Raw genomic sequence first — 19,284 nt, 5'->3', positions numbered from 1 at the left:
ATTTTGATGTTAAAACTTCTAATGTATATTTCTTGACTGCTATTGTATTTTTATTAAAATGTCTGTGTTCATATGTATGTACAGGCATACCTATGTGCAGTGCATAGACATGTATGCGTATACACATGTGCACCCACATGTCTATGACATCATTAGAGCCGATTTCCCTACACTAAGTCATTGATTGCCAGTATAATGTTCGTAGCAAAAAGATACCTGAGACCAGATAGTGTCTGGTCTTGTTCGAGACTCAGTCATATGTGTTCATCTCTTGCATACTTGTATCAAATATTAGTGATATCAAAAATGAGTCATAAACAACTTGATGCTGAAAATTCAGAGGAAAGGACACTTTGCAATGACATGTCTCCAAGGAAGAGGAACAGGTTTTATTTCATATCTTTGCTTACACTGTCAGCTTTAAGTAGAGGTGATCCACCACCATTAGCAGTCCCAACAGCTTCATCCTTCCATCCCTCTAGAGCACTGTATATAAGTACTGCCTGGTCTGCTGGTACTTGCTGATCATCTTGTGTCTGTGCCATATGCCTTGAGGAGTCCTCAAAGCAGAACAGTCTCAGTTGGGACTTTCCCCAGTTTTCGATAATTCATTCAGCTTCTTTGTTATGCCCAGAAAGATTTTGCATATTAAATTTTCTTCCTTTTCTATTTTGCCATGTTCATGCCTCCTAAATCTTGTTAATAACCAAGCTACTTTTTCTCCAGGGCTTCTTAATGAAAATGTTTAGTAATGTCAGGGTCCACCCTGGAGGTATTCTGTGAACCCCTTTGTTCAGTCTGGTGTCCCTTGTCAGATGATGTCATCTGTTCTTCACCTGGTTCCTCACCCACTTTGCTGTTCCTTTGCTGGCATTGCAGTCCAGTGTTGGTTTTTATAATTAGATCCTCTGTAATTTTCTCACGAATTGCTAAATAGGACTTAAACCAGCAAAAGTTCTTGTCGTTTCAGCTACTTAATGGAAAAAAACACAATCTCATAAGTACAACAATATCCAGTCTTCCGTTGTGCTGTTTTTTTTCCCACTGACCCCTGCATGTATGTGGAAGAACCTCTTATTTTGTCGTACAGTCCATGTTAACATAAGTACCAGGGAAAATTCCATCGTATCCAAATGCTGCCACATCTGTTACGGTTTCCTTTTACTTCTTTAATGGACTCTGTGAGTCGTAATCACTGAAAGAACCCCAGTGTTGATTGCGGGGCTGGACAGTTTGGAGGGTTAAGAAGGAAGCCACGCAAGACCCCTCCCCGTGTAGTGTGGAACTAATGCTGCTGTCAGGAAAGATGGTGACCAACCATCTCGTGTTTCTAATGGAACTGGGTGTAAGCTTTCAGAAACTGATTGGATGCTAAAGCCTGAAGGCTGCAATTTAGATGTACTTTTATTTCACCTTTTTTTTTTGCTGTATGTGAAGTAGTTATTTTAGGTGCACAGTTTATTTCAGCCTATTTGACACAGACCGGCGCTGTGTTTTAACTAGGCCTGGTGACGCAGGAGAAAGGAAACCAGGCTCCAGTAGGTACCAGGGCTGGCGTGCAGTGAGCGTTCAGCGTAGCAGCTCTGGCTCTGTGAGCTCCTTTGCCACAGGGGTCTCTGCCTTCAGAATCTGATGGCCAACCCGGTGCGCTGCAACCACCCTGCTTTCACATAGGAGCATGTGAGGTGTGTAAAACACTCTGTTACACTTCAGCCCTGGAGCCATCGTAGCCTGGACAGCACTTGGGTACATAACCATCCCTAAAGCTGAGCTGTGCCCTCCTTTTGGAAATAGAAATTGCTGCACGTAGGAGACACGATGGAGAATACGTACAGTCTATACAGTCTTCCAGCAGTAGATTGAGACCAGTGGCACTTCCCCGAAAAAATAAATTACCCGAAATTTGCAGCACATTCATATTCAATTTCATCACAGCAGATGCTCATTAGTATGTTGTTATTAATTGGTATTCACTTTAGGTTTTGTTTAAAATGAAGATAATAATTAGGTTTTAATTACTGCATCTTTCTAAGGGGGGGAGGGGAGGAAATGCCTCTCAAAGCACTGAAATGTTTCCTGTACGCTTTGCTCCGTTGCATCTGAGCCTTGAAAGAGTCTCCGAGACATGTTTTGCTGCCAAGAGACTTCTTTTTCTATTTCCTTTTCTTTCTTTCCTGTTTTTAAAGTATTAAGAGGTAGTTCTAAAGGATTTTTCTGATGGACATAATGAATCATATCACAGTAGTAAGAGCCACTGTTCTTCCTAATCAAATTACCAAAAAGACTTTTCACAAAAGTAACTCTCTCAAGCAGCTGATTAATGAAGTGGTGCCACTGTTTTGTATTATAATTAATTGAAGTAATACAAATAACTTCTGTAGCCTGTGGAAATTATCTCCTTTGCAAAGCAGTCTAACAGAGTTAGCAGAATAGAAAGGGGAGGTTTTATGTGTTTGGTGGGGTATTTTTTTTTAAGTTTCTTGTTGCCTTCGTCACCCATAAAACCATAGGTGACATGATGGAAGACAGTAAATGCAAAGGAATACAAAATAACACCACTCCAGAGAGGGCTTGGAGAAATGGGAGTGTGTCAGGTGCAGAAGAAAGCAAAAAGGGCAGAAAAATGAGAAAATAGAAAAGATTTAAAGGGTCGTGAATATGGTGGGGCTATGGAGAAGTATGGGAACTTAAGGAATGCCAAAGAGTAAATAAGACTTCAGCCTACAGTAGAGGAATAGGAGTAATCTAAAAAGCATTGACCATCACATCTTACTGTGGTTAATACAGGAACTCACAGCAGTTCAGAGAAAATGAATCTAAGTGGGAGCATTTATTTTTCTGGCCTGCTCAAATGTATACTTACGAGACAGGGAGGCTTTACATGCTGCTTAAAAGGTGCTTAGTAGAATAACACCATACCTAGGTAAGTAAAACATCAGAATTAGAACCATTAGTTCAGTCTTATGGTACCTTGCTGTTGTGAATTTCCATCAATTTTTCCTTCTGTTTATTTTCCTCCTTTTCCTTTCCTCAGATCTTTCTTTCCTGGGTTCTGTAGGTCACCAAGCTGCTGCCCTTGGCTACTGAATGGATTGTAAAGGTTGGCGTGTTTGGCACTCACGCACCCTCTGAACAGAATGGAGGAGAATGAGGCATCCCAATTGAAGTTCCTTGGGATGTAATCTAAACCAGGCAGCACTCAGGGAGGGGTCTTCTAATTTCAACACCTAAATGCAGCTGCCACCAACCTTCCTTCCACAGCAGAAACACTGGTGAGAGATCGAGCATCTTAAGTTCTCCTCACCTGCTGTGTTTAGGGTAGAAAGATGCTTGCCAACAGTTAAATCTTTCCAGGACCTCTTAGTTTCAGAGAGTTGAGCTTTGGCATTTCTAAGAAAGCAGAGGAGAGGGGGACACTGGTAATCTTTCCACCCTCTCTGTGCAAGATGAGGAGAGCCAAGTTCAGTTCTCTGTTCTTACCTGAAGGGTTGCAAACCCGTGTCTGCTTCTTCTGGGAGAATGTGTGGACTACACTCTTAAGGAGCGAGGTAGTTGGGATGAATTTCTGCTTTTAATTTTGCTTTGATGTGGTGAAAAATAATGCATTGCTCTCTGCTGGGCCAGAGAGAAGTGGAGTGAGTACACAAAGCAGCCTTCTCTGGAACTGAGATTTTAGGCCTTTGTGAGACACCAGAAGAGATAGTGCTACCCTTGGTACCCTTCAGTCCAGTGTCTTGTTCAAGTAACACCTGCTTTAGAGACAAAAGAAATACTAAACTAGTCATTGCAGTCAAGCCAGGTTGGATGGACATGGGCATGTGCAGAGGCACAGCCTGACCTTCAGGAGCTCCAGAAATACACCCTGGAGTCTCCTTTCCCAATGTATGCCCTAGTGAGCGTTCCTGGGTGTGTGTGGGGGCTGAGTGAGGTTATTCACCTGAGAATTTTGTACCCTTGCTCTTTGCCTAGCCATGGGCAAATTGGCTTTGCCAGTCTTCCTAATTCGCCAGTTCTGTTACAAAGACACCGTGAGTTTCTTGTTACTTAATCTGTATAATCTTAAATTCATCCTGGGAAGGCAGGTTGAAGATTTGCAGTTGGCCCTCTGATGCTACAGGAAACAGCTGTATTAAACTTAGGTTCCTTTAAATTAATATTTTGTTGGCCAAGCACACTGTATTTTTTTATTACATCTGTTATTTTTATATTAAAGCTTAATTTTTCTGTCAGAGGGAATAACTGTGCTGAATGCAAACTATATACCTTTGGTCCCTTCATCTGTTTATTGCTCTTTTAAATGCAATTTAAAAGAAAAAACCAAACATAACATTTGGTTGCATGGAAATAACAAAGTGTTCTTACCCTGAATGGAAGCTGTGAATAAGCAGACTGACCTGCTGAAGTAATTTCTTAATGAAATAAAGAAATCAAAGATCATGGAAAGAGAACAACTTCACAATAGAGTTTTTATTTTCACCATTTTAATTTCACTATTCAGTCTTTCATGGGAAGAAAGAGTGCATAAATGATGCTACAAATTTAGCCCAAGTTCTTAGCATAATGTTAGGGGTGTCAGGCTTTCCTGACACACACAAAAAAAAATCACCATTGGAAGAAGTTTGAAGCTTCAGGGATTGGGCATTTTTCTCTTTTTTAAACCTCCAGGTTTATCAGAAACTAAGGCACTATAAGAAGTGACAATATAAGTCATTCCTAAAGTCCTTTTAAATTTAAGGTACCCCTTCCTTGGATTCATAAGTATGCCATAATATTCGTATTTAATTGCATGGAAACCTTCAGGCCTTTTTGTTTTCCACCAATTACTAATTGTAAGATGTAGCAGGGAGCTAAGGGGAAGGAGCCACCAGCACATTACCAGTTAAAAAAAATTTATGTGTGTGTGTATATATATATATCTGTCTATGTGTGCATGTATACATTTTTACATACTGATTTTTGTATTTTCTTTATCCATTTAAGCAGTGACTTTCAATTAGCCTGCCTACTAATATCAGGTCACTAAACTCTATAGCTGATGCTTTATTCTTTCGTGTGGGTTGTCATTCGTTTGCTTCAGTTGGCTGGCAAAGGTTGTTGTATATCCATTACCAGCAACACAGCACTTTGCATTTCTGAATTGACAAGCAGCTATATTGACCTAGCGCTTATTATGGGTCAACAGCTGCGTTAACCGACGGAAGGACTGAGGGGCAATTAAAATGAATTGGCAAAAATATATCTTCCTAATTTACTCCAATTTGTTATTTATGCTAACATTGTATGGCTTCTATGGTGACACTAAACAGAATGGACCCAATAATGGCAATTAACATAAAAATATAATGGCTAATCAAATTGACAGCAACTGTTTCTCATCATCTCGACATACAATACATTATCAAAACAAACTATTATGAAGGAGGTAATTTCAGTGTTCTATTCAACCTGCTTCATGTGTGCAGTCAGGGAGATGTGTACCAGCAATTACAGCTGAATCTAAAAAACTAAACAAATAACTTAATCGCTGTCGTCCTCCTTTTTTCTTCTTCAGGAAGCAGTAATCAGGATTTACTAAAAATAACTGGTGTATAATAGTATAATGATGATGCATATCGTAGAATAGCTAATAAGGAATAAAATAAGCTTCTGTGTGGCTTTTTTTAAAATAGGTTCACACGAAGTGGAAAAAAGTATACTGTTAAAATATACAAAAAATAACCAAGCAGTAGTAATAGTTGTCAAATGTCTCAACATGAGTTGCTTAGTAGTTATAGATACATTATAACATGTCAGGGGAAGTGTAAAATTAGCTGAATTTAGTAACAAAACTTGGCTTGATTGAGCAGAAGAGTGAAAAGCCAAGTTAAAACAGAATTCCAATAAGCGGAAATAGTTTACCAGTTGCTTTTCTACTGCATTTTCGGGATCATTCCTTCTGGTATACTGAGTCATGGTTTCATATTGGCCTAACCAACATTCACTGTTGGTTTTATAGCTCATCAAGAAACCTTTCAGGGGTTCCTACACATGCACGTGTGTACTAACTGCATTGAGATGGACGCTACTCCCACGCTTGCCGTTACAGTTAAGTTCGTCCTTAATGAGGGCTTTTGTACTGCACAACTGTTCAAACCATTGTCGGCCAATATCTGAACTCCCAGTGTCCTGAACAGTGGGGGCTGGAATGTGGTTTTAATGAGTGAGAAGTTAATCAAGAAGATTAACTTGAAAGCACTTGGTGGTAGCGTGGGCAAGGTGGATCCCATGTCAGTTCCAGCAATGGCGGCAGTGATGTGGGCGCATACAGGCGCGTACTTCTGAACCAGCGGAGCAGCGTGGAGGCTTGACATCACTGCCATTCAGAGCATTTAATTGAGTATCACACCCCATGTGTGCCCACCTGCACATTTTTGAACTGAGCATGTGATTGCTGACATGGAGTAGCCTTCACAGATGTGTAGAGCGAGGTGATGGCGTAGCTGCAAAGGTATATATGCACCTGTTTGTATTTGAATGGCATGTTCACAGTTCATGGAACCACAGCTGCATGTGTGTGGGAAGGGAAGGAGTACAGCCAAACACCTGTATTCACCAAAAGTATACCTTAACTCTTCCTTTTTTGAGATGGTTGCATTGGACAGTATACCGGAGCACAAAGATATGTCTTTGTTTCATCATTCTTATGACTTTTAATTTTGTTGCTGAAGCATCATTGTGATATGTGTATCTGTAAGAATGGATAAATGCAATTTATATTTCTGTAAGAAATTCTAAGTTTTGTATGATTCACATATACTTACGAGAGAAAGTATAGAGGTGTAGTAAAGAGATTTTGCAGCATAATAATAATAGTAGCAGCAGTAGTAGTTCCAAAATCTTACGTGAATGGAATATATAAATGGTTGGGAAAAAAAGACAACAGAAATCATCACCTTTTGATAGTGGACATAGAAATGGGTGCAAGAGATGCACTTCTAAGTTGAGTTTTTAATTACTATCTTCTTATGTTACAGTATTCTGATAAGGCCCTGTACACTCAGCTCTGCTTTTACCGCTACATTTTTGATCTGGACTATGCAGAGAAAACAATTACTGAAGAAGAAAAAGGTAAGTTTAACTTTTTATTTAACTATGTTTTAATAGCAGCTTGTACCTACACATTTGTACTCTTCACATCCAAACTATGATGCTGTCATCTAGACCAGAAAACAGATGAAAGTGTGAATTTAGGTGTCTTCTGTAAGGAATGTGTTGTGTTGGAGTTTACCCACTTTAGGGATATATATGTGTCCTTTCTTTTGAAGCAACAGTGCTTTGGAAAGAGTGCTTTCCTTTCATGTCACACCATTACATCTCCTTGCTTCAAGTTTGAAGCTTCAGTAAATACATTGATTAGAGTATATGTATACAGCATCTAAAAGAAAAGCCATTTAAAACTTATGTTCAGCTATTAATATTGAAAAGATGCTTTTTATCAGGGAGAAAATGATGGCATAAGAAAAGCAGTAACACTAATTGTCTACAAAGCTCTCTTGAAATACACAGATTAAGGTAGTGTTAAGAAGATTTTTTTTTTTCCTTCTCTTTTTCCAATTACCATTAACATTTCTGAACTAAAACATTTCTAAGCTGTAATGGATCCACGGGCTTTGTGCAGCGAAGCCGCTCTCAAGCGGAAGGAAGGGCACTTCTGAAGGTGGGCTAATGCTCAGCCAACTTGGGGTTCTGAATAAAGCTGAATTTGGGTTTCACTGCCCACCTGTGCTGCCCACAGAGGGCACTTCCACCCCGTCCTCCCTGCGGTTCTGGTGGTGCCTGTGGAGGAAAGGTGCCACAGCTGGACGCTGCTCTTCTGGTGCCTGCTCTGCTGTGACAGGCTGCCCTGCCAGCCCTGCGTCGCCAGCTAGGCTGACGGAAGGAGAGTGAGCAAACCTCAGTCTTTCTAAAGTTACTTTGATGACCCTTACAGGAAGGGCAAAAGGGTGTAACCTCTTAGCTAAAAAATACTCAAATAAGTCTGGTTTTGGCCTGTTGTACTTATGCTGCTTCTTTGAGAGGTTCTTTTCTTTTATGAACCCCGCAAAGATGGTGGACTCACTATGATGATTGCACTTCAGAAGGGCTCTGTACATCAGAGGAGGTCATGATGCAGAGCCATCTCAGTCTAATGCAGCTTTGTAGATGTACTGAAGGACTGTTACATGTTTCTGCTAGCTGAAACCTAATTACGTGTAGATCGCTTGCTTTGTATTAGGATATAAGAGTAGAAGAAGCTTCTCTGGTGACCCCCTGCTACTGCAGACCACCACATCTTAAGACCTCCAAGTTTATGGCACTTCATTTGGAAATCTGTAGGTGGTTCTTCCCTTTTCACTGATGTTCAAGGTGTGCTTCAGACTCTAGATCTGTGATGACTGGAAATTCACTATCATTTTCCCATTCTGACTTGTTTGTGGCTGATTTATGTCAATTCAGTAAGTGTTTGTTTATTTCCCTTCCCTGGCGTTCTCCACTGTGCTTTCAGAAACAGTGGTAACATCTCATGCTCTGTTTTAAACTGAGGTCAGAGACACTCTTAGCTTTCTTTAGGAAGAACTGGTCTGTGCAACATGATCCTTCCTCTTACCACCTTTGTTTGCAGTCTTTTTTAGGTTGAAGTAAAGATATTTAGGTATGAGAAACTAGAAATTATGTGATATTTTAGATGGTCTCTGTCCAGTGTCTTGTACGCTGGATCTGTAGGTTTGCTGGAAGTACCTCTGCTGATGCTTGCTTTGGTCACCTGTGCTCTGTTCATAGCTGTATCATATGATTAACTTGTAGTTATGTAATGATAGGAATCTTGAGGTTTGAGGGGGGAGGTTTCCCTCCTGTCATTTTGGAATCATGAGTTCGTATCTCAGGTTCATGGCATTTTGTTTTACTTTAATTTGCCCTGTTTCATTCATTTTTGACTGCTTAATCTCATTTGTAATTTTAGACTTCAAGTTTAATGAATCATCTCTGACAAATAGTTTGGTTCTTTCCCACCTTCAACCTTAATCAGAAAATCAGACCCTCACTGCTAATTGCAGAAGTTCAATAAAATCAGTTTCCAGATTAATTCTCAAGGAATTGTAAGAACGGTGCTAGGCCCTCCTGTTCCTTTGGACAGTTTACCTTCTGGCATGATGTATTTTTCTCTTTTACTTAGCTATTTACAAGTTATTGTATAGTCTTCTTCAACCAGCCACTGATTTTCATCTTGGTGCTGCAGCAGACGTTAAGGCCAGATAAATTAGGTCTCTCAGTTTTCCTTTGAAGACAGGTTCTCTTCAGAGAGACCAACTCAGTGACTCTGGTAAACCTATGTACGATTCTGTCCCAATTTTCAGGTGTCTTTTGGGAGGAAGACATCTTTCTATTGCTCTAATATACCTGCAGAACTTGAGAATGACTGCCTGTGGCTATTTGGATCACCTTTTTATGGTGACCCAACAGAACCAGTGTTCTGTTTTCTAGCAGAATATGTTACTGATTTGATAAGACTTCATATCAAGCTCTCTAGGATTGAAATAATTTTCATGTGCCAATTTTGTTGTAGTCTTCATAGCATGAAACTCATGTTTATGTTCCCCTAGAAGCCAAAAAAAATGTTGTTTCCTTGCCATCATTCACAAGCCCTCCTGTCCTTTGACCTGTGATCAGCATCATTGGTTTTATCAAAAATGGTGGCAAAATTGTAATGCAGGTTTTGTACATCTTTGGTATTTTCAGTCTCCTCATGCATTTTCATGCAACCAAACCAATTATTTACTGTTGTCTTAAGTTTGGTTTGGAGAGGCTTTTTTGGGACGTTGTTTTTCAAACACTAAATTGCGTGGACTTTTGACAGCTTTTATTGCTGTTTTTCTTGAATTTTTAAGACCAATTCTTCTTTCTTTTAGATTCTGTTTATTCTTAATAGCAGCTTTAGGTGTTTTTCATCTTGGAGTGTTCTTCTATAAAAAGAAAGAATTTTCAGTGGCTGGAGATTCAAGACATAAATATGTTTTCCACCGTAGTTTGAAAGAATTCGTGTCTTCTCTCATTCAGAAGCTTGAGATTTTGCTACTAGTTCACTTGCATTTTCTATACTTGCCTCTTCAAAATACAGAACCTTAATTACAGAACAGGTTTTGTTTGTTCAGCTATTTGTATTGAAGGTCCATAATATTTATTGAAATGGAATCTAAAATAGTAATTGTGAAATCAGTGGGAGATCAAAAAGACATCCAAACTGCTCCCTTCCTGTGAAAGAGGATCAATACCATAGCCTGCTTTTTAAAGATAGGCTAAATTTAAAAATCCTCTTGTGATGCAGCTTCTGCAACTTGCCAAGTTTTACAACCAGTTTTGTCTGGTGCTTCACTGTGCTTGCCAGAGAGAGCTCTTCTTTATATCTAAGATGAATTTTGCTTTTTTGAAGCTTATTCAGTGTATGATGGGTGATAGACTTTTCTCTTGGAGAGGTTTACATAGTTAAAACCTGTATGCTATCTGCCAAGGCTCTTTCAACTACTAACCCAATTTATATATTTAATTTTTTTGGAGGAACAGGGGGACAGTTTTCCATTTCCCTACATCTTGGGTTTGTTTGGTGGCTTTTTTTACAGACCTTCAACAGGTCAGATCAGTATATAGCAGAAGGATTAATTAACATGCTTTTCAGACCAGTCTTCTGTTTACGTATACCAGTATGGTGTTTATAATATTTGGAACATTGTTCACTCATTTTATTTGTGATCTTCTGTGATCATTATATACTGTTGTTGGTCCATCTCTTCCCAATAAGAATCAAAAAAAAGCTGATTGTTTTGCATGATGTTTTTGTGTTTGTTGGTGAATTTAGCTGTCAATTATACCATCCAGGAATACCTGGATTATATAGTTATGGGTCTTGAGTCCTATTATTAATTTATCCTCCAAACAAATGTTTCCATTCATCTGGAAGTTTCAGGTCTGTTATGATGATACAGCTTAATATGTTAATATTGTGATACAGTGCAAGGTTCTTCGTTGTCACGCTGCCCAAAGTGAAGTTCTGACATTCCTTTGCTGCCGTTCTAAATTAGGAACTGTTGCACAGTTATATCGGGTCAAAAAACAATTTAATTTTCAATTAAGTGCTCCATTGTGACTAGTAACATACTCAGAATGTTCTCAGCACTTTCTTACACTTAGCTTTTTCAGACCTAGGTTGTGGGGTTAATCAGACACTGCTGTTAGGTGAACAGTCAGAGCAGTGAGAAGCAGTAGAAGGAGCAAAGTAGGAGCATCCTCTGTTTGTTTGGATGAGAAAAGGATGGGTAAACTACCTGTGAGTTTAAACGTGTGATGATTAAATGAGTATGCTCGCTCTGTACGCCTTAACTTCAGAAATGGAAACCAGTGTATTTTTATGGCTGTGTCATCAGGAGATCAAAATAGAGTGTAGTAATCTTTGTATCATTATTCCATTCAAATATTGGTATTGTTAAATATTCAAAGATATTACTGTTTTCATTTTGCTTCTACAGTAAAATGAAAACCTTTAAAAATGAAGAGAAATGGAGCCCACAGAACATCGGTACAGCTACTCTGCATCACGCAGTTGTCTCTAGTTCAGTTCCCCCTCCTGGCATCCAGTAGAAGATAAGGATGCCACAGTCTCCTTACTCACAATTATTGCAGTATTATTGCATTAATCTCTCTGAGGCTGTTCATGGGGCTGCAGGTCTTCTAGAGACATTGGATCCTGGTCATGGGATTTTCTGCTTTTCCATGCTCTAGAGCGGGGCTGAAAGCCACCACCTTGCCAGCATCCCATTTCTGAGAGAGGGAAGGTCACAAATGTTCTTTGCAAGGCATTTCAGTACTTCAGGGACAGAAATTGCATAGATATGTTGCTGTGATATATTCTTTCAGCGTGTTTTCAAAGTGTTGAGCAGATGATTGTTGGATTCTGAAAAGTTTGGGCATATCCACTGAATGGTGGGGTAAGCAGAAGAAAGTGAGGATTCAAGGAGGATGGCTTTGGGAAAAGTAGTTAAATGTTCCTGTCTTTTTAGGAAGACCTACCTCTTCAAAGGTGTAGGAAGACATACATGCTGCTGTTCTGCAGAAATAGAATGTAATGGTTTTGATCATGTACTTCTGGACTGTGCATTTTTAAAACCAAAGGCCTATTCATAGAGTATTTTCACACTTTTATTACAGCTCTGTGTGTGCCTCACTCCACTCTTCCATGCAAACACCGAAAGTGCCTGGTTTACTTTATGGATGAATAAACTGCAGAATTATGTAGGGAAAAATAGAACTCTTCTAGGCTGCTTGACCCAGTCATGAAAAGAATAAATTTCAGCTCTGAATATTTGTGAAACCAATCATTTTAGTGTTGGGCGTTTCTCCCCAGTACGTTCATAGCTTGGTGTGCCAAGTAGCCACTTCAAGTGATTTTAATTCTTTTTTTTTTTTAATGGAAGATTTTTTGTAAGTCTTTGAAAGGAGACAGTTTATGGTGGGCATGTCAGCAGAGCTGCTTTTCAGTGTGGTTTAGTGTCTTCTAGTGTATTCCTGTCGGCTGGTGACGGTGGTGAGAGTGACTGCCGTTAGGGTTGAAAGGTGGTTGTTCCTGCTCTGAGATGCAGCGTGGAGGTTCAGTCAGATACAGGGAGGAGAGCAGGTGTGGGATGGAGCTGGAAGGGTTGCACTGTACATGAAACTAGCCAAAGGAAATGGAGACTTCTGGCATGGATTTGACAACATTTTTATCAACGTGTAGGTAGGAAGGCTACAAAAAAGTACTTGTTGCAATAAATAATAAAGAGGCTATCATTATCCACATGGCTTTCCTGGGGAGGATAAGGAGAAACCATATAAATAACCTGTGTGCATATGTGCATGTGCATTTATTTTTAAGATGGCAGTGGCTGAAACTTGGCAGGTCTTTTTGTAAGAGTACAGGCCGATAAACAAAGCGTTTCTGTTGGCGTCACATCTCCCGGCGCTATCGCTGAGACTTCAGTTCACTGTAGCGATCTTTGCATCCCACCAAACAAATGCTCCTCTGCACATTTGCTGTCAAGTACTTTGTCTTCCAATCATGTTGTTTTGAAGAGATTGTAAAATAATAATTTTCAAGAATTTAATCTTTGAGTATATCTTCAAAAGCACTTGTTCATTTTTCCTTAATGTGTTGTTTTGAAGAGGAAGATTTCTGAACAATTTTTTTTTTTAAATTTGAGTCACCGTTTCTTGAGTATTTTTAAATCTCACTAACTTTTTTGAAAGCAAAATCTGTTGGAAATTATGCACTGTAGGTTTTTTGACCCTTTCAAAGTAATGTATGGGCAGTTAGCTGATCTTCAGGTTTTAAGTTATCCTCCCATAATGATCATACCTTTTTTTATTGCCAGTTGGACATACTTAATGTCTAAGTGTAGCTTTTTCTCCATTCTATATCTGCTTACTTGGTCTTTTGGTTAGACCTACAAAAATCCAAGTAAATCTCATTACGCTGTACCTTTCTATAGCCCTTTCTGTACGTACAGAGCCTAATGGGCTGCAACACCTCTCTTGGAGCTACGAATTGTTATTTTCTCTGCTTGTGAATGGAAATAATGAGTTAAAACAGTTACGATAAGCCCACAATGTGGGAAATCTGTGACATGTGACAGGAGTGCATTTGTGGTGGCTTGTACCACTAATAAAGTGGTTTTGACCGATGAAGGCTTTTTTTTCCGTGCACGTTGTATTGATGTTGCAGGTGGGATGAAGTAGTAGCTTAACTAACTTCTGGCTCCTCGTGAACTGGAGCGGTTATGGGACCTCTTGAAATAAATATCCTGCTGTTACTCATAGATAATTTTTTTCCCCCATACATATGGGGGGGGGGGGAATTAATAGAAATATCTTCTCCTTTGCCCTTCAGGATTTCTTTTTCCTACGTAGGTGTATCAGTACATGCCAACTTGTTATGACCCATGCAATGGTGTATAGTCTATCACCTGTCTTCTTTACCAGCTCTCTTCTGAGTTTCTCTAAACAGAGAATACTTTATAGCTCTTTTTTCTTCACTGTTTCTTTTTTATCTGCAACTCTCTGACATTTTCTCTATAAGACCATTGTCTTTCTGGTTCCATCTCTGTTGATAAAGTTTGGGGTTGTTTTTTGATGGGGGGCAGTTCTGTTACTGTTAAATGCAAGTCATAAGTGACAGGGCTCCTTTTAATGACTGCTGCTTCTCACAGCAGTAAGCTCTTTTCTCTAGTGGAAAGTGCAAGACTAGCATGTTTTTCCCTTTAGAAGACCCCTAAGTTTGATGGATCTGGTGGTGTGCTAAAAAAAAAAATTTAAAAAAAAATCCTGTCTTTTCAATACCAGAATTCTGACATCAGTGCTATTTTTTTAAAATTATTTTAGTAGAAATTGGAAATACAAATATAAACAATTTAACTCTGTGTAATCCGTTCAGTATACATGTGTCTAGACATCAGGAGGATAATGTAAAGCTAAGGCTTTAAAGAGATTTAAAAAAAGATACAATTATCTGTATGATTTTTAAGTCTCATAAGAAATGTATTTTAGAACTTGCCAGTGATGGCTCATAATCACTTTGATATTTTGAGGAAAATGGTAGCTTTAAACAGATGATACAGAATTTATTTTTAAAAATGTATTGTGCTTATACAGTTGATGGCTTTTATTTCCATAATGTTTTTTACTACATAATTATACATCTTAATTACGTAATTACCGTCATAATTATTATGTAATTACATGTAGTTCCACTAATTACAAAATCAGGAAGTGTAATTATCTACTAAAAACTTTCTGAAATCTTATTTGTTCACTAGAGATTATTTAAAAGACCAGTGACCTACTGAAGATGGTGTGCGGTGGTGCACAGAACACCAGCTCTCCTTTTGCCTCTCTTCATGGCCAGAGCGGTTGGAGGGGCTTGTGGAAGGACTCACATGTCTTTAATTACCATTTCCCTTGAAATCAGGTTGGAAACCTTGACTGTATTGCCTGCAAATTTGGAGCCTCTTGAATTTTGGCATTGATGCTTCGTATCTTAAATTTAGAAGATTTGGTAGCTGAACTTCCAGAAAGTTGGGTAGTTTCAGTTAACAGTTTTCTCACTTCATTTTTTCTTTGTGGGCTGAGAGTATCTGGTCCAGGTGCCTGGTGTCACCTATAAAGGTGCTTGGGAAAGGATTGTTTATGGCCGCCTGCCTGTATGTTGAGTGAAACTTTACCCCTCCACAAAGGATTGGGGGGGATGCAGCTGGTTTCTGCTGGGCCAAAGATTTCTTTTATTGAGCAAAACTGCTCCTTTAAAAATGTATTTTCCCATGTCGATATATCTTTGTGTCTGTGTGCTGGTTTGGTACTTACCCTTGCACAGACTCAGTTTGAAACTAAAACCAGTTTACTCTGTGTCAGAAACATTGGATATTCAGAACATCTTAGGGGTTTGTTTATTTTTTTGTCCTGATACTTTATTAAAACTGGGCTTGTAGAAACTCTATTTTCTGCATATTAAATAGGTCATGTGCTACTTCTGGTGAGCTGAATGAAGATAGGAGTGTAATGTGTTAGAATCAGTGATTTTTTTTTTTTTTTCATTCTGGAGCACTGTGATGTAGCAAGATGACATCAGAAGTACAAGGCTTTCTCTCACACCGTGGCAGCAAGCAGGCTTTTATTAAGTCAGAGTAGTAAAGCAAGCCACCAAAGGGAAAATGGAAAACAGAATTCATGTGAGAGAGGTGATGCACAAAAAGAAAGTGATCACAAGAAAATTGTCATCTCTGTGTCAGAAGGGGAATGGTGATATAGAAAAATGAAGCAAACAGGTTATTGTAATATTGAAATTTCTGTGGAACAGCTCAAAATTTAATACTGTGCTGCACTTGTATTCATGCATAATTTTTCACAGAATTACAAGGTTGGAAAAGACCTTTAAGATCATTGAGTCCAACCGTTCCTGTCCTATGCCAAACCATATCCTCTCGAAGTACCGCATCTACCTGTCTTTTAGACACGTCCAGGGTCGGTGACTCAACCCCCTCCCTGGGCAGCCTGTTCCACATCCTGACAACTCTTTCAGTGAAAATTTTTTTCCTAACATCTAATCTGAACCTGCCCTGGCGCAGCTTAATGCTTTCTGTGCTTATGATGTAAGGCAATTGGTTTACTTTTTGCTGGTTTGGGGTTTTTTTTTACTGTATTGTACTGAATTTGGCCTGGGTCTGCAGGCAACGTGAATCTGTCATCTTCTCAATGTTAAATGTAATTACCTCAACGTGCATCTGCTAAGCATACAAGTGCTAAGGAGAGAATTTGCCTCCAAACCAGTTTGAATTACATTGGCCTTTAAAAGAAACACATAGAGTCATTATTTGTGAACACAGCTTCTGAAAAGAGGATCTTTATTTGATCTCCAAGATTGAAATTAATGCTGCAAATAAAATTATTTTAATTATTACACTTATTGGGGTATAACGACTGCACAGGAGGTATTTCTTTTCAAACATCATTCTATATCTGCAACAAACAAAGGATTTGTACTGAAGACGTGATGAAAATAGAGTCAGTTGTGCTCTTTTCTGAAAGAAGTGGATGGACATAAATTCTTCTCTTTATTAAGGACTAGAAGGCCACGTAGAGAATAGTGTAATGGAAAATACTTGGTTTATTCCATAGGGGACACAAAAATGGTACAGGATACACGTATAAAAATGCAGCACAAGACAGATAACTGTCGAGATGCAGCTGAAATTTGGTTTATTAAATCAAAAAATACTTCCCTTCATGAAGGAGTATCGCTTTTTTTGTCATCACTCCATCAGAAAAATGAGGTGATGTCAGCCAATCTGGACTGATCTGTTACAGGGGAAGTGGGGAATTGAGCACTTGGAGCCATGGGTGCTGCTGCCAAGGAAATAGGGTGTAGGAGAGTACACATTTGTTCAGCGTACGTGTTTCAGGAGGGCGTGTGTGAGCATGAGCACTACCTCTTTGCCTCTCAAGCCGTGCTCCGGCCTGCACAGCTCTCGTCCCCCTCTCAGCAAAGCCACGCTTGCTCCATCACAGAGGGTGGTTCTAGGGGATGCAGTGAAAGAGAACTCCAGTTTGTTAGCTTGTTTTTCATTACCTGGAGGATCATCCCCTCACAGCTATCCAACTGCTGGATGTCAGGCTGGGGTAGTCCTGCATTGTTCTGTTGACACCAAAGGAGTCTTCTGTGACAGGCCAAACCGTGGCCAAGCCTTGGAGAAAAAACAGGGCAGGACATTCTTCTGGCCTGGCCTGGCCCTCTTCTCCTTCTGGCCTGGCTTGCCCTCTTCTGTGAGGGGGCTCAGGTGGATGAGAAGGGGCAGCTGGTCGGGTTAGGGAGCTCAGTCTTTGTTTTTATATAGCAAGAAGGAGTTTGGAAGAAGTTGATTTGATCCTGCCAGGATTGCAACTGTCAAATGCATATCAAAATGTTTTCCTATCTTATATTATTTAACTCAGAATATAATAATGTAATTATTTTGACATGAAAACGTTACATAGTGTGGTGTTTCCACTTATCTTTAAATAGACATTTTTCACTTTGTGAGAGATGCATGCAGTAAGACAAAACAAAAAATGAATAAAAAGGAGTGAGTGACAGCCTAAGCTAGTTTATTTAGATGATAAAAACAAATAATATTTGACGTTAATAGAATTTTTACAGACTTGGAATTAAAGCATTTAGCCACTTATGGCATTGTTTTATGTTTCTGGTGTAACTATATGTTGCCTAAACATCCAGCAGAACCCACCAGTGGCGTGTTTGTCAGATGAATATTTTTCTTAGAAATTGTGCTACTTACTTGGTAGGGGTGAAGGAGCATTTAAGGAAAATATTTATGGATTTGTACTCTTGTTATACTGTTCATGTATCACATACATGCGTGGTCACCTTAAACTAGCCCTCTTTCAATTTTTATTTATTTATCTATTTATTGCTAGAGCTGAGCCTTTAGTTTCAAACATCCTTAATGAAAAAGGGTAAGTGGTGAGTGACTAAAACAAATAGATAGCATGCTTACTAAGAGCGTTAGCTACTGTGCCTTTAAACAGTTATGATCAACTATAGTATTGAAGACCTTGATGTGGAAAACTTCTATGGTTTCATACTTCCCATTTTGTGTTATACAGGAATCAGTGGATTTGAAATTGATCATGCATGCAATTTCATGATAGCTTGACACAAGCTTAAATTGCTTCAAATATTACATAATTTAGGAAGTCAAAAGTGTAGCTTATTTGTTGGAAACAAGTATGTCCATAATTTTGCAAAAGCAACAGATGCTGGGACATAAAATACATGCATTCACTGAAGCACAAATGCTGCAACTCTTCTAGTAGTTGCTTTTAGAGAGAAATAAATAAAGAAGAAGAGATTCTTATCTGGAGGTTTAATTTTAAAATCTGGATGCAAGTTTAAAAGCAGTGTTCCCTTTTGTTCCATTTCTGGTCTCCAAAGATTTATCAGCTGTTTCCCAGTTTAAACCATATTTGAGATACCACAGTGATGCAAGCAACCATGAAGGGGATGTGGTTATGAATACACAGCAGAAAGCAGTTTCTCAGTGTTTCCAGGAAAGGGTATGATGTTATTCAGAAATTACACTGCAGAGTACATGCCTTTTTGAACTTCTGAATAGGATCTGAAGTCTCTGCTTCGTTTTGATGTTATCAGGCTGCAGTGGCAGATTTTAAATGAGAGGTATCCAGTCAGGAATTCCTCTTTAGACAAAACATGCATTTTCTTTCAGTATTTAGTCTATTAATGTAGCAGCAGGCCCGGGTTTTCCAGTAAGTGACAAAAAGGATTCTTTTTGTTCTACCATGCCATTTGACACTTGCCATTTTCGATACATACGTGTATTCTTGATGCATACGAGACCCATAGGGTGTAGGCAACCACACATGCTTTGCTTTAAGCGGTCTCCCCAGCACCCACTTTTGCCTTTGGCATCTGTGGCTCTTGAGGCACCTCTGTCGTGGCTGGCTTGCTGCTCTCATCACTTCTCCATTTCCAGGTATCTCCGCTGCCCTGGCAAAAGGCACTCATTCACACTCATCTAGATCCTGGATTTGTTCGGCTCTTCCAACAGGAAGATGTGTTTCAGAAAGGGAAGGTAGTTTAAGTTATGGCAGTTCAAGTTACAGCAGCCACTGTAAAATATTTGCCCTCAACTCTGGTGTGGTGTGCAATTTGTGTGGTATAAGAGAGAGGGTTTG

At 39.2% G+C, this 19,284-nt stretch overlaps 1 protein-coding gene across 1 annotated transcript in view; it reads left to right on the top strand.

Moving 5' to 3' along the window:
• The window catches only part of POLA1 (DNA polymerase alpha 1, catalytic subunit), a gene marked incomplete at its 5' end in the record, with an annotated part of 206,550 nt that overhangs the window by 155,614 nt on the left and 31,652 nt on the right, over positions 1-19,284 (top strand). The window contains 1 exon segment of the mRNA XM_084279542.1: positions 7,014-7,107. Coding sequence (XP_084135668.1) covers positions 7,014-7,107 — 94 coding nt within the window.

This window comes from Gallinula chloropus, assembly GCF_964237585.1.
Source record: "Gallinula chloropus genome assembly, chromosome: 1".
Lineage (NCBI taxonomy): Eukaryota > Metazoa > Chordata > Aves > Gruiformes > Rallidae > Gallinula > Gallinula chloropus.
Note: the sequence above shows the minus strand (reverse complement) of the source record. Positions and strands in the feature narration are given on the sequence as shown.